Here is a 16,441-nt window from a genome sequence, read left to right as displayed (position 1 = left end):
ACAATAACAACAGATGCAAGTAATCTTAGGCTACTCATCAGAGTGATATTCTCCACAGGATCTAGCTGCGCGACGCATTGCGTTGTGAGGTCAATTCTGGCTTATTTCTCTCAGCGCGTCTTCTTCCAGAAACAAAAAGTAGCCGGGATGAACTCTTCACGTTTGTTTACGCGGAGGCGATGTGGGCGTTTACATGCGCACGCGTCTCACGTGGATGTTTAGAATCTGAAAAGCACGATCGGCTCGTGGGCGTGACCGCATTAGATGTATTGAGTTGAGACGGGAAAACTAGACATCGCCTATGTTTCATACGGATTACTTTAACAGAGAATATTTGTTTTGGACGTGACTTAGTTAATTTAAAGGTAGACATTTCAGGCTTTCTATACATATATTTCTCATGTCTTTGAGGCAAGTATTCGCTGAGATTCAGGTTGTTTTATTTACGTGTCTGTGAAGAGAGGTGACAGAGACCGAGACGGCGGAGAACGCACCGTTTATTTTCTTCTTTTTTTTTTACAAAAACACATTTTGTTGTTATTATGACTATACACAAATAAAAGTAGACCCTTTGCAGTTTCAAACGATACCTTATTCTTATCTGTACGATCAAAACTGACGAAGTATTTTAGATCTTTTTGCGGTCATAAAGAAAATACAAGACGGACTGCATCAGTGTGTGCCACTTTATAACGCTTGAGCAATTGAAGTTTGCTTGGATGTCAGTCGTGGTGGTTGTGACGAAGGGTGTTCATCGGTGGGCCTTTTGGCCATGCATTCATCATTGATTTGTCTGTGATACTTCTGCAGGTGCTGATACAGGTTGATTGTGTTGCCTCGCAAGGTCGACACAGACATTCGGCAGGTTTTACAAAGTACTTGCCTTTGAAGTACATCAGAACGTCGAAATCCAAATTAATTCCAGACATATGCGGTGCTTTTTCGTTTAGGTACCAAGTCTTCTGCAGACACACTTTGTTGGGAAGTTGAACTGCTGCTCCCGCTCGCAGTTATCTTTTTCAAATGGCGTTATTTGCTGGTTCAGTCAGCACGTGCAGTGTTAAAATGCCCCCTATTGGTTAAACTCTGCATCAAAGTAAAATGTGCATGAAGCAAACTGTCAAAAACTACGTAGATGCTTGTTACATATTTGATAGTCCTTCATCTAAATAATCGCAGCTCTTGCAATTTGAAAATCGCACCCTTTCAAATCGCGATTTCGGTTTACAAACGATTAATCGTGCAGGCCTAATATACATAAACAAATTTTTTTGCAATGATCACTCAAATAGGGTGATCAAATACTTATAATAACTTGACAAATATATGTAATGGGGGCAGGGTATTTAACAATTTAACAAACTTTATTATCCAAAATGAGTGACATCAGTGCACTTAACAGTAAACTTCACTTATTATAAATAACTTAACACAAATAGAACAATATATACAGTATATAACTTGAATAAAGAACATGAGGATTCATATTTAAATAGTCTTTTTGCAGTTAATTATTCACAGACACTAGTCTGTATCATGGTTTGATTTAAGTGTACTGACCTACCAATTTTTTTATTTAATCATCAAAAATGTCAAATTTTGTGAAATTCCGCATTATACAGTAAATTCCATTTTTATGACTGGATTCCGCGATTCCGTCTGAGTTTTCTGCATCATGACCTGGGTCGCCAGTAACAAACTAAGTAATTACACCATTTAAAAGCATTTTCTCTGGTTATATGTTCTGTAAAAAAAAATTGTATCGGTGGCATATTTGCAGCATATTCGCTGATGCCGATATTTCTGCAGCAGTCTCATATCGGCCGATAAAATTGGCAAAACGATATATCGGTCAGGCTCTAAAATTAACCATCAGGTTACATTCTGTCTGTGTTTTATTATAGTTTATCAACGTCTGAAGCAGCTTCAAGGCAGAGAAAACCCTGCAACTGCACACGGTCACAGTGTCTGAAGTTGTAAGTGTCACCCGTCATTTGTTTTCCATTCTCTGAAAATTGAAAATGGCCCATATGAAGGGAGTAATCTGTTTCAGCTGCTACATTTGGCAAGTGGTTTCATAGTTTCCAGATCCAGTTGTATAATACTTCCTTCCTTTTAACAATCTGCAGTTCAGTTCTCATACTGTCACCAGCAAGAACAGTTTATTCTGGCAGACAGGAAGCAGATTAACAGAGGTGCCAGTATAGTTTGTAACTTTATTGCTCACAAGCACCCCGTCAAGCAGTTTACACATTGGCAGTGCCAATTGTTTTTAAGCTTTGCCTGAAGCATCACATGTACCACTATTCAAATGTTAGGGGTTGGTAAGGTTTTTGTTGTTGTTGTGTTTTTTTTTTTTTTGTTGTTGTTGTTTGTTTTGCAAAGATGCATTAAAAATTGATAAGTGACAGCAAAACCATTTATAATGTTAAAAAATTTTATTTCAAAGAAATGCTATTTTTTTTAAGTTAATATATTTTCAAGGTTCTCTGATAAATATAAAGCAGCAAAAAATATGAAGCAGCACAACCATTTTCAACATTGATAAATGTTTCTTGAGCAGCAAATCAGCATATTAGAATGATTTCTGAAGGATCATGTGACACTGAAGACTGGAGTAATGATGCTGAAAATTCAGCTTTAAATCACTGAATAATAAAAAAAAATTTAAATAGAAAACACATTTTAAATTGTACTAATATTTCACAATATTGTTTTTACTGTATTTCCGATTAAATAAATGCAGCCTTGGTGAGCAAAAGACACTATTTAAAAAAAAATCTTACAGACCCCAAACATTTGAATGGTAGTGTAATTCTTAAGGCAGCTGCAGTTTACTCTCTAAGAGTTTAATCTCTCGTCTCACAGGTATTGCGATTGCTTTGCCAACGGGGAGTTCTGTAATAACTGCAACTGTGTTAATTGCTTCAACAACCTTGATCATGAGAGTGAAAGACTGAAGGCCATCAAGGTAATGAATTCTGCCTTTCTGTAGACCTCCATTGTTTTTTCTTTCTTTTTTTATCTTTGTTTTTATTTTCCATCTCACTACAGACATAGTACTTCAAATATGCCATTATTATTTTTTTAGTTCAGATGCACAATTTAGAATATCAGAGACTTAGAGGTGGGCTATTTGCCAGTTAACAACCACCTAGCAATAGCATAGCAATGCCCTCTTGTTCATCTCGCTGTACAGGACAGTTCTCCTGTAATGCTTTGAAAATCTATAGGCCTCGAATGAAGTAATGTATTTTCTCCCAGGCATGTTTAGACCGAAACCCTGTGGCTTTTAAGCCCAAGATTGGCAAAGGCAAAGAAGGAGAGTCAGACAGGAGACACAGCAAAGGCTGCAACTGTAAGAAATCTGGCTGTCTGAAAAACTACTGTGAGTGTTATGAGGTGAGTGTTTGCACACTGCCAAGAATGTGAAAGTGTCATTCTAGAAGATATGGTTGGCTTTCACTTGTGTTTAGGACCAGATATCATTATTTTGTCTGTTCGCATTAGGCAAAGATCATGTGTTCGTCCATGTGCAAGTGCATGGGCTGCAAGAACTTCGAGGAGAGTCCAGAGAGGAAGACGCTGATGCACCTGGCAGACGCTGCAGAGGTACGAGTCCAGCAGCAAACCGCAGCCAAAACCAAACTGTCCTCACAGATCTCGGATCTGCTCACCAGAACCACACCGGCCATCACCAGCGGAGGCGGAAAGTAAGTCCCACCTTTATCAGCTCTGCATTATGATGTCTGTCAATCACAAGTTTTGTGTCATTCACTCTGTTCAGCTGTCTCTATATCAACCAATTATCCATGAATCACCAGAACACCTTACCAGCTTCCTAGTAACAAACTGATAATAATAAGAAAATTAATAGGATAGTTTCTTGAGCAGCAAATCAGCATATTAGAATGATTTCTGAAGGATCATGTGACACTGAAGACTGGAGTAATGATGCTGAAAATTCAGCTTTACATCACAGGAATAAATTCCAGCTTTTACCACACAGCGATTACCTACTAACCACATAAAATATCATAACAATATACAGTAAGTGGTTACTAGGTAGTTGCATGTAAAAATGACTTGTGTTAAAATGCCTTGGCATTCTTCTAGCAACTGTCCAGAACCCACAATGAAAACCTACACACTTTGTGTTCTTTTATGCCCAGCCAGGACACACCAAGCTGATGGTCGGCCGTCGGGCAATGTCTGGTGGTTTTTGAGCATCGGTTGGCTTTAGTTTTTTCAGTGTGTTTTGCACCATTGGCTCTAGTTGGACACTGTCAGCTGTTTTTGAGACGATTCCGCATGTCGAATCGGCAGCGTAGCTTGTCAGCGAGAATGAGAACTCCGATTGGCTATTCAACTTAGAGAATGGGCGCACGTGAAAAAACAGAACTGACGAAAGCAAACCAATGACAGAGTAAAGAGGGAACGCACAGACACTTGTTATTCTATCCATTTCTCTTTTTTTCTGTTTCCGCAAGAAGACGTCCCAGGGCTGACAATGCCTGTGCCATTTGCAGACATGATTGAAAAAGCTACACAAATCCACCAGTTTGTATATCCACAGCTCTAGCTTTTCCGGTTTCCCTGTTTGAATGCCGAATACAGGCTACTTTCACCTGCTGGTAGGGGAGAGTTATGTTCTCTCACGCAAGCGCAGAGTGTACATGCTAGTTGGCCATCGGCTATAGCAGGGTTCCTGCGAGTCCTTAATTCTTAAATTTAGTTGTATTAAATTTAAGGCCAGAAAAAGTCTTAAACTGTACAAGAAAGTCTTAATTATGACTTCAAAAGGTCTTAAATTTGGGTATGGAAAGACCAGAATTGTGATATGGCTTATGTGACGATTAAACTTAAAGGCTTTGATTTCATTAAATAAACATGAGCGCTGCAGGGTGCTTGCCAGGTTTGTTTACTGCCGTCACCGGGGAAACCGCTATATTTCTGCCATTCCGAAAGCGCCATCTGCTGGCAGAGAATGAATGTGCATTTTCAATAAGCCCTTTTCTATTGCAATACCGGAGGCTGCAGTTTCAGGACCAGGTCATTTCTAGGACCCTATAGTTTTTTTTTATTTATTTTATTTATTTTTGTATATATGTATTAGCTGCTCATACTATTTTATAGCACTTGCTATTCAAATCTGTATATTATTATTTTTAAGGAATTATGTAGTTGTTTAGTTGTATACACTTAATTATTGTCCTAACCAACTCCTAACCCTAAACATACCCGCTGATAACCCTTTTGAAATATTTAACCTAATTTATTTCAATATATTCTATATATATTCTGGTAGGGATGGGCGATATGGGCTTAAAAATATATCACAATATTTCTGGTATTTATTGTGGTAACGCTATCAATGACAATAATTCAGGGAATCCTGTTTCTTTAGAGAAAAGTATTATCTTTCCTATTTTACCCAAAACAGTGTTGTGAGCATTACTGAGTACACACGTAACGTATTGACTGTTTAATTCATACTGGAAGCTGGATGGTGCCCTTGCGCAGAAACTCCATAGCAGAAGTAATACTACTGAGGACACTCCAGGAAATCCCTAATATGGACAAAGGTATCCAGTTATCGCTGAATAAAATGCACAAAGGAGAATTTTAACTGATGAAACTAAAGACAATAAACATACGATTGCACAAAATATATGGTTTATCTGTGTTCTTCAAGCAATCTTGGTTATTTTTTATAATGAAAGTATATTTATAATGCAGTGCTAATCGACATAGCCTTTATCACTGTATATATAATACTATCATTCTGTAATATGAAACCACGTCTGGTCACAGAAAGAAGTTATTTCAAACACTCAACTATGTTATGAAGTTAATTTGGAGAAAAGGCATGTTAATAAATGATATCTTTGTTGGACAACAGGTTTGTTAACAGGCTCGTACACATGCAAATCTGTATCGCACACATGCTACTGTAGTACATATATTCAGACCGATTTTTTTGTGCACTGTACAGCCCTAACCAAACCAGTTCCAGATTGTAGGAGCTCCTCATTTAGGATAAACTCCTCCTCAATTTCACGTCCGCCCTCCGCGATGTCGCTCCACACGGTCGCACGCAGAAATATATCAACAACTAGATGTTATCGTTATATCGCGGGAAGACTAATTCTTATCGTGGGGAGAATTTATACAGATATCGCATGTATATCGCAAACGATAAGATATCGCCCATCCCTATATTCTGGTTTTAAATTCAGTTTTCTTGGAAAGAAAACTTGTCTCTTTGCGAGACTTCAGTTCATTAGCCGCAACGCTTCACGTCTGATGTCTGATAACAAAAAGTGCAGTAAACGCTAAAACAATTGCGGTACAAATTAGTGTGTTTATTAGTACTAGGGATGCACCGATACCACTTTTTCCAGTACTTGCCCGATACCGATACTTTTATTTTTGGTACTTGCCGATACCGAGTACCGATACCAATATTTTTATTGCATTTGTACATTTTTAAAATATTGGGTACAGAAACCAAAAAGTATGTATAATGTTGCATCCCTAATGGTATCGGTGCATTCCTAATTAGTACGTTAATCAATTTTAAATAATTTGAATACAAATGCTAATTTATAACATCCAGCAGCACAATGAACTGTTTTGCACAGCTAAATAGGCTAATGGAGATTGCTGACATCGCCTCACACGATCAAGTTCACGCCAGCTCTTACATTAAAAATAAGATTAAAAGTTAAATTAAAAAAAGAATAGTTTCCATGGATCTGGTCTTTGCATCTGTTTATTTGATGTTTGAATCAGGTCTCCTCTGTTGGAATAGAATTGGCTAGATGGCGCTGTCACAAAAAATAGGGTCCTGGAACTGCAGCCTCCGGTCGTGCAGGAACATAGTATTGGGTTGTTTTTCTTCAGACCAATGCGAAAATGTTTTTACCCTGCAAATACGCAGATCTGTAAATGTGAACTGGTGGATCGATAAGAAGATAATTCATTATAAAAATCTAAACGGTAAAATGTGTTTGTTATTTAATTAATATAATAATTTATTGATAATAACTGTTTAAATTAATATAATATTTAATACTTTTGGTAGTACATATATTCAGACCGATTTTTTTGTGCACTGTACAGCCCTAACCAAACCAGTTCCAGATTGTAGGAGCTCCTCATTTAGGATAAACTCCTCCTCAATTTCACGTCCGCCCTCCGCGATGTCGCTCCACACGGTCGCACGCAGAAATATATCAACAACTAGATGTTATCGTTATATCGCGGGAAGACTAATTCTTATCGTGGGGAGAATTTATACAGATATCGCATGTATATCGCAAACGATAAGATATCGCCCATCCCTATATTCTGGTTTTAAATTCAGTTTTCTTGGAAAGAAAACTTGTCTCTTTGCGAGACTTCAGTTCATTAGCCGCAACGCTTCACGTCTGATGTCTGATAACAAAAAGTGCAGTAAACGCTAAAACAATTGCGGTACAAATTAGTGTGTTTATTAGTACTAGGGATGCACCGATACCACTTTTTCCAGTACTTGCCCGATACCGATACTTTTATTTTTGGTACTTGCCGATACCGAGTACCGATACCAATATTTTTATTGCATTTGTACATTTTTAAAATATTGGGTACAGAAACCAAAAAGTATGTATAATGTTGCATCCCTAATGGTATCGGTGCATTCCTAATTAGTACGTTAATCAATTTTAAATAATTTGAATACAAATGCTAATTTATAACATCCAGCAGCACAATGAACTGTTTTGCACAGCTAAATAGGCTAATGGAGATTGCTGACATCGCCTCACACGATCAAGTTCACGCCAGCTCTTACATTAAAAATAAGATTAAAAGTTAAATTAAAAAAAGAATAGTTTCCATGGATCTGGTCTTTGCATCTGTTTATTTGATGTTTGAATCAGGTCTCCTCTGTTGGAATAGAATTGGCTAGATGGCGCTGTCACAAAAAATAGGGTCCTGGAACTGCAGCCTCCGGTCGTGCAGGAACATAGTATTGGGTTGTTTTTCTTCAGACCAATGCGAAAATGTTTTTACCCTGCAAATACGCAGATCTGTAAATGTGAACTGGTGGATCGATAAGAAGATAATTCATTATAAAAATCTAAACGGTAAAATGTGTTTGTTATTTAATTAATATAATAATTTATTGATAATAACTGTTTAAATTAATATAATATTTAATACTTTTGACTCATCCATTTTCTTAAAAATGGTTTAAAGGCTGAAATGTGAAGCGTATCATTTTATGAAACTTTGTTTTTGTGAAAACTTGTATCTGAACTGTAAATCATGCATTTTACATTCATTTTACGGTTTAATATGTTACTATAGACATTGCCCTACCCCGCTCATATGGTATCACTATTATTTGTGTTGACACTTACATTTGTCTTAAAAAAAAGCTCTTAAAAAGTCTTTGAGCTTAAAAATCCTGCAGCAACCCTGTCCGGTGTGTTCTAGTGCAACTCGGTGATCCGAGGCAATGCCACAGTTGTCTTCCTCAGCACTAGTTCTTTACTGTCGGTTTGGTGTGTCCTTACCCTTAGTGTTGGAGAATGATCTTGTAATAATTCGAGTGTAAATCTCTTTCCAGGTTGCCATACACATTCGTAACAAAGGAAGTGGCCGAGGCGACGTGTGACTGTCTGCTGGAGCAGGCCGAGCAGGCCGAACTCACCAACCAGCCTCAGGCCGTGGCAGAACGCCTCATTCTGGAGGAGTTTGGTCGCTGCCTCAGGAGAATCATCAGTTTTGCTGGCAAAGCTAAGACGGACTGTCCCATCAACTGCTAGAGCCCTCCCGCTCGTTTGGGGCCCAGGGTGTTGCTGAACCTAGACTCGGGCTCCACTGAGGGCACTTTTACCGGCCCTCGTATGGATTCATGGGCCTTCTAATGATAAGGCACAAACCAGAACTTCCCATTGGCCTGTGAGATGTGTTGTGGAGGGCGCACTATATTCAGTAGGAGGACTACAGTACTTCATTGTAGCCCCTGCGATGGACTTAACACTGTTTGCTTTACCGGAAGGGGTTTATTTTAGAACGATCGATACTATTTTAAGGTAGTTTGTGTTTTGTTTGGCAATGTTTTCCACTTTTAAATCTGCATAATCATGATATGTATTTGTCTTTTAAAACTGGATTTTCATATCATCATTCACTGTCGTCTGAAAGCCCTTACTGATGACCTCGGGATAGTCGGGATGAGGAAGGAACTTCCCTGCACATGTTATAATTAGCCGTCTGATCATGACTTGTATACAGTAAGTAGCCTGTACTGTAGCTTCATTATATTTAATTGCTCGCAGCAGATTTTGTTCCTTGAGCAGAATCGGGTTCAGTCTTCATCGTTCCATTCATGTTAAAGCACGCAAGTGTTCAGCCGGGCCGGCCTGAGAGTCGCTGGATGGGACGAGGGCCACACGAGATTGAAGCAGAGCATGGCGGTACAGGTTTCCTGTACTCCAGAAATCTAAGATTAGATTTGAATCTTTAATATTTAAAAAACAAGCAGCTAAATAAGCTTTGTAATCCAGTAGTGAGTCTTAAAGCTTGTTTGATAGGTTCCTTCATCTCAGTCCACAGATCAGTTGAGAACCTGCTCGATGATTTTATTTTTTTTTCTCCAGGTTTGTTTGGTTTGGGTTTTATTTGCAGTTATTGGTTGATCAGCTCTGTCAGGGCCTAATTAAACCAAACCTTTCCATACTCAGAGTCATGTGTAGTCCCTAAAACACTTTATGGATGAATCTCATGAAACCTGCCAAGAACACGTCTAGTTCATATCGCATCCCAAAATCATTCATTTATATTGCTTAAAGAAAATGTAGCATCTTTTAGAACTCATGGATAGTTGACCCAAATATGTACATTTTGTAGTTTTCTCACCTTCCTGTTGGTCCAAACCTGTATGACGTCTTTCTTTGGAACATAAAAAGAAATTGAGAAATGTCAGGGTTTTTGTTGTTGTTATACATAAGGGTGAGTAAATGACAAAAATTGTCATTTTTGGGTGAACTACTCCCTTAAGTATTTTTCATGATAATTCTATTTTTTCCATTATCAGTCATTAAGCATAATGCAGGAATTTCTTCTTTTTCATTACAGTAAATGTTATTTTTACTTAATTGTATTACAGTTTGATTTCTTTTGACTTTTTTTAGTAGTGTAAAATTATTTTACAATAATAAGAATCAAAATGAGTTTATATAGAATTATATGAAGATATGTATATAAAATGAACTCATTCTTATTACTGTATTTATAATTACTTTGATTTAAAATAATTGTATTAGTTTTTTGTAGCGTCTTTTACAGTAATGAGAATCAAAAATTAGATTTTGTTTTTTCATAAACGGTATATAAAAATAAAATTGCATTATGTGTAATGCAAAGAAAATCTCATTACTGTTCTAATTATTACAGTTTGGTTTCTTTTTTAGTAGCATAAAAATTGACAGTAATGAGTCAAAAATTTGATTTACATAGACTTTGTATGTATGAAGATAATCATTATGCATAATTAAAACAAAAAGTCTCAATCTATGATCATTTAAATTAAATTGTACTATAGGTTGGTTTTCTTTTAGTCAAATTATTTTACAGTAATTAGAACCAAAAATTTGTTGTTGTTTTATAATATAAATAATATTTAAAGGTGATTTTTGTGGTCCTAAAAAGTGGGATTATGTATGTCTTCTTTTACCTTTTGATTTTGGGGTGAAATATGACGACGATATGTGCCTTTTGTGATTTACTGGCGAAATGTAGTTTATATTAATGGCTATTTCTTCTCAAAGGCAAGTAAACTATGTTGTATGGGATATTAAAACATCAAAAGTTGGTAGATCAAATTACTCAAAAGTGCTATAAGAACAAGAAATCATCGACTCGAGGTGGTCTTCAGGTTTGGTTGAAGCCATGATTTGGTTTGGCACAGGAGCTTAATACAGACTTTCAAGCATTATTAAAGAGCACTAGAGGACAGGCTGCTTTTTGACTTCATTTTGCTCATAGTGCCTTTTCACACAACAGCTCAAACGATTCTTCACCGTGCTCCGTGGAAGTCTGCTTTCTTAAACGCAGATTAAACATGAAAAACCTGCTGCATGTAATCTGCCAAAAATAGTTTTAGTCTGATTTTATTCCGTTTTATTTATATTATCAGGCAGTTACTAAAGCTATGAAGGAACTTAATCTTATCTTTCCCAGACTCACAAATATGCTTGTTTGAATGCAGCTTTTATTCATCAATAAACAGACCATCACACTGTCATGAAGGCATGCGATTCTTTGACATTATCTAGCCGAAGGTTTCTGATCTGCCCTACATTTCACAGCACATTTATATTCCACTATTAAACAGCTGGTTAAAGATTAAAACGCTTATGCACCTTGTTATGCCTTAATAACCACCTCTATACTCGGGGCTTTTTAATGTAAATATCCTCATAACTAATAGTAAAGATTATTTCGCTGTATGACTGCAAGCAATCTGCTAGACGACTCCTGGTTCACATTAATGCGTTATTCTTTTTCATCAGGCGTTTTGGATATAGCTTCGTTGGTTTTTAATATTTTCATAAACGCTTCATCCAAATAATGCATAGCCTGCAGTATTTTTTTGTTGTTACTTGTTGCAGAGAAGACATGAGAATGCAGGGTTCCTCGCCTGTGCCATCCAACACTTTAATATCTTCCCAGCTTTGGTTGTTTATAGATCATCTTTTTCCATATTTTACGGCGATAAACGCTGTTTTGTATTCCAGACCCTTTCTTCCATTCAATTTCTGACAGATGCAAATGATTTTCAGGTTGTACATTTGTCGAAAAAGAAGATAATGAGCAATGAGTTCATGTCTTTGTACGTATATATTCAGTCAATGTTATCTTGTATAAATGTAAATGAACATTAGTGCTCCTTTGTACCTTTCTGAAAATTGCTATGTTTTTTCACAAATGAAACTCGTAATTAATGTATAAATGTTTCCGTGTTTTCATATGGTGAGGTGTATTAGGCAGACTTTAGTGTTTGAGATTTGTTGACTTTGTTCATTGCGTTTGTCCTTCATTTTCTGTTTAACACATACCATGTCTATCCATGTGATTAAAACATATCAGTCAGAATTAATTAAAATCCCTCTGAACTACATTGTAAAGTTTGTCTGGTCCTACTCATTAGAGCGATGAAGAATAAAGCAATAAGCCCCAAGAAGCCGTGATTTACAGTGAATTTATATCGGCTAAGGGGCGTTGTTAGGCACGATGAGAAGCAACCCCCTTAGCTGTTATAAATTCACTGTAAACCACAGCTTCAAGGGGCTTATTGCTTTTATAAAACGGTTATTTCATATACGTAGTAAGGTTTCACAAAAATAAAACAGAGCAAATAAAGTGTAATGATATTAATAAAACAGTGTTCTTCCACCAAACAATGTAATTCCTCAGAATCAGTTGTGGTTGCCGAGCAAAACACAAACGTAAACAAAGGTGTGTGTTTGTAGAGTAATTTACAACAGCTTCGAACGTGGCTCAACCAGTCAGAATCAAGGACCTGGAACTCTCCGTTTTATAAACTTAATTTTACACTTCATTATAAGCACTTATTTCATCATTTTATTGAAGCACTGTCTGATTTTCATGTCAGGTGTGATTTTCTGATTTGTTTGTCAGGTTAAGCGTTTGAAAAGATATTTAAATGATCTTTTAAGTGATTTTGCATAGACTTACGTGTCTCTAACCAATAATATAAAAGCTGCTACAACCTGTTCTTCTCGAAAATATCAGGTTCAAATTAGTTTAATTTCAATCAAATATTAATAATAACAATAAAATTGATTTGCCTTTTGCAATAGAGAGGAAGAGGTTGTAATATTTTGAATTCCCCCTGTGTAGCTAACAACATCTTCTGTGAAATGTCTGATATAATCGTAGTTCGCCTATATCTTTTCTTATATTTACAATGTAGGCCCATAACTCTTCAAATAAAGCCTTTAAAATATAGCTTTATTTGTTCAGTCGCTCCAGTTCTCCAGGTGGCGCTGTAAGCAATAAAACTGCTGCCACGCGACAAGCGCTTACCGAAGAACACAAGAGAGCTGCCATCCGTTTTAGATTACATTGATTTGTTTGGCGAAGATTTTAGAAGTAGTAACTGCCGTTTCATATTTAAAAGTAAAATGCAGTAAAATGGCCGCGAATCCACCGGGACAAGGTAAATAACGTTACTGTAGAATATCAGATGCCAAAAACAGCTGGACTGTCATTTCTGATATTAAGCTCATGCAGTGCAATATATAGTGTTTAAATCGTTTTCAAAGTAAATCCCTAGATATAACAAAATATACAGTGCGGTTGCCCATTAAACATTAAGGAATGAAGCTTTAATCAGTCGTTGTGTCACTCTCGTGCTGTTTCTATTAGATCTGCGAGTTTTCAATTTCACTAGTTGCTTTATTATTAACTATTATTTGTGTAAATTTGATCTCAATAGGATTTCAGAACAAAAACAGGGCTGCTATTCTAGCTGAGCTGGATAAGGAGAAGAGACGTCTGATACAGAGTCAGTCTATGAATAACCCAGGAGCCAGGTACTGTTTTAACAACATGCCACGATTAAAATATTTCATTTGTATTTTTCAGTGTTCTCTCTCTCTCTCTCTAAAAAAACATGCTAAGTCAAGTCAGTATCTGTCCAAGCAGTAATCAGCTTATTTGCATACTCATAAAAAGTCATAACCTATGCAGTATAACATGTTTTTCTTTTTTCTTTCCCAGCATTCCCCTCTCTCGACCAGCAGTAAATAAAGAGTTCAGGGATCAGGCCGAACAGCAGCACATTGCAGCACAGCAGAAAGCAGCTTTACAGGTACCGTAAGCTTCATGTTGGGAGTTTCAGTGTTCATCTATTCTTGATAATGCCCATCAGATGAGTATTGTTCTCTGGTTTGGTTTCAGCATGCACATGCACATTCATCCGGCTTCTTCATCACTCAGGATTCTTCCTTCGGTAACCTTATACTGCCTGTGTTACCAAGACTCGACCCGGAGTAAATAAACAATCAGCTACATAGACTGACTTGCTGTTTTGTAAAAACTTGCTACTCAAAGCTGTAATGTGGTTATGCTAGATGACTTTGGTTTTTCATTAATGTAAAGGTTTCTGATTTTTAGATTGTTATATGCTAGGAAGTATTTTTTCATGATTTTATATCAAATGCAAAAAAACTTGACCATTATTGTGTTGTCATTTTTTGATATATATGGAAGCCCGTTTCCGCCACTGAATAAAAAATAGAAAAAAAGGTAATTGCGACTTTTTATCTCACAATTCTGACTTTTTTTCTCAGAATTGCGTGATCTAAACTCACAATTGCGAGTTATAAAGTCAGAATTGTGAGATATAAAGTCACAATTGCGAGATAAAAACTCGCAATTCTGACTTTTTTTCTCGCAATTGGGAGTTTATATCTCGCAAGTCGCAATTCTGACCTTTTTTCTCGCAATTCTGAGAAAAAAAGTCAGAATTGCGAGACAAAGTCGCAATTGCGAGTTATAAAGTCAGAATTGTGAGATATAAAGTCACAATTGCGAGATAAAAACTCGCAATTCTGACTTTTTTTCTCAGAATTGCGTGATATAAACTCGCAATTGCGAGTTAAAGTCCAATTTTTTGGGGGGGGGGGGACTGATATGTTCTCAGAATTGCGAGTTTATATCTGAATAAAAAGTAAAAGGTAATTGCGACTTTTTATCTCACAATTCGGACTTTTTTTTTTTCTCAGAATTGCGTGATATAAACTCGCAATTGAGAAAAAAGTCAGAATTGTGAGTTTATATCTCGCAGTTCTGACTTTATTTCTCAGAATTGCGACTTTGTCTCGCAATTAGGAGTTTATATCACGCAATTCTGACTTTTTAACTCTCAATTGGGAGTTTATATCACGCAATTCTGAGAAAAAAAAGTCAGAATTGTGAGATGAGATAAGTCGCAATTACCTCTTTTATTTTTTATTCAGTGGCGGAAACGGGCTTCCTTCGATATATGTGACTGATATATTAATATAATTCTGCCATTATTTTCATTATTTTATTGGGCTAGAAGGGCCAAATCCAGTACCATCTAATGACCACAATAGTTTACAAAAGACAAAATCTTTTTCACCATTCCAAAGGCAAGAGTCAATAATTCAGCAAAATAACTTGTAAAACAGTTTATATTTGCAACTAATTGTGATATAATAATCAGTGGAGCTGTAAAGTAGTTAAAAATGTTATGTTAGTAGAATTATGTGGTCAACAAATAATTTCTTAGTTCTAAAACTGAGCCATGTGAGAGAAAAAATCTGACTTTATTCATATTACAGGGTTGCTTTATTTATGGTTGTATATTTGTTTCTCAACTTTATTTTTTAACCATTTAGTTTGTTTTTGTAACCTTAAATAATCCTTGTTGTGTATGTTCCTAGAATAAATTATATAATATCAGGCACATATGTTGAACAGGCACATATCTGTAACATATCTAACACATACAGTATCTAACAATGAACCATATCTGATAAGTGCTCACTATTGAAGAGAACATCTACACTAACACAGAACATTTCCAAAACAGGAATATATATGAAGGATAGTAGGATTAGTTCCACTACATTCATATGTCTACAACATATATGGAGTAACTGGATCGACATTTTAGCTTCATTGTCAAACTTGTAATTGTTGCCATACATAGTAAAAATACCATAACACAAAATTAGCATCCAAATGCCTTAAGCTGACTTAATACTACACTGGATAAAGAACATTTTGCATTGCACATAAGACAAGTGTGGTTACAATATAATCAAGATAAAGACAACATCAGAGTTTTATACACATTGACAGAAATAACAATTAAGGCTACATCCACACGAAGCCAGAGTTTTCCCTATCCAATCTTTTTTTCCCCTCGTCTCAAGAAATATCTGCATCCACACGAAACCAACACAAAACGATGTAGTATACATGCCAGACCAGTATGTGGCGCTGTAATTCCGCCACAGAGATATACTAAAAATGGAGAAGAAGACTTGGACTATGCGCATAAACCTTGCACGCGGTATACAAACGAACATGGAACAATGCATTTATTAATCTGTGTTAATGTTAGTTAATAAAAAGACAACCGTTCAGTGTTTGTTCATGTTTTTGTTGCTGTTACGAGACGTAGCGGTGTCTGACGTGGGCTGATGACGTCATCGTTTCAGAAAATATACGGATTCGCTGTCCACACGAAAACGCAAGGGCGGCGTTTTCAGATTTATCCACTCTGGGACCCGGTTTCCAAAAATATCAGTTTCACTCTCCCAAAATGCCAGATCCATGTGGACGAAACGCCTATACGATACAAAATGTATGCGTATACAGCTAAACA

General features: G+C 36.5%; 2 protein-coding genes across 5 annotated transcripts in view; both read left to right on the top strand.

The window, feature by feature from the left end:
* lin54 (lin-54 DREAM MuvB core complex component) overlaps positions 1-9,732 on the top strand; it is a 27,067-nt gene extending 17,335 nt beyond the window's left edge. For all 3 annotated transcript variants that reach the window (XM_016447327.1, XM_016447326.1, XM_016447328.1), the window contains 5 exons: positions 1,905-1,976; positions 2,869-2,971; positions 3,265-3,402; positions 3,511-3,713; positions 8,618-9,732. In XM_016447327.1, the coding sequence (XP_016302813.1) occupies positions 1,905-1,976; positions 2,869-2,971; positions 3,265-3,402; positions 3,511-3,713; positions 8,618-8,816 (715 nt within the window). In that variant the 3' untranslated portion in view covers positions 8,817-9,732. The remainder of the gene's footprint in view (positions 1-1,904; positions 1,977-2,868; positions 2,972-3,264; positions 3,403-3,510; positions 3,714-8,617) is intronic.
* A 3,327-nt stretch (positions 9,733-13,059) lies between these two features.
* LOC107658659 (SOSS complex subunit C) lies at positions 13,060-14,226 on the top strand. 2 transcript variants are annotated; one of them, XM_016447300.1, is made up of 4 exons: positions 13,060-13,237; positions 13,514-13,613; positions 13,801-13,891; positions 13,981-14,226. In XM_016447300.1, exons 1-4 carry the CDS (start codon positions 13,213-13,215, stop codon positions 14,074-14,076), a joined length of 312 nt encoding a protein of 103 aa, XP_016302786.1. In that variant the 5' UTR covers positions 13,060-13,212; the 3' UTR covers positions 14,077-14,226. The 2 variants fall into 2 exon arrangements, with proteins under 2 accessions (XP_016302786.1, XP_016302787.1); XM_016447301.1 differs by having other exon boundaries at positions 13,063-13,237; positions 13,517-13,613; positions 13,981-14,220.
* The last annotated feature ends 2,215 nt before the right edge of the window (positions 14,227-16,441 follow it).

The sequence above is a fragment of the Sinocyclocheilus anshuiensis genome, unplaced genomic scaffold (genome assembly GCF_001515605.1).
Source record: "Sinocyclocheilus anshuiensis isolate Anshui unplaced genomic scaffold, SAMN03320099.WGS_v1.1 scaffold567, whole genome shotgun sequence".
NCBI classification, from domain to species: Eukaryota; Metazoa; Chordata; class Actinopteri; order Cypriniformes; family Cyprinidae; genus Sinocyclocheilus; species Sinocyclocheilus anshuiensis.
Note: the sequence above shows the minus strand (reverse complement) of the source record. Positions and strands in the feature narration are given on the sequence as shown.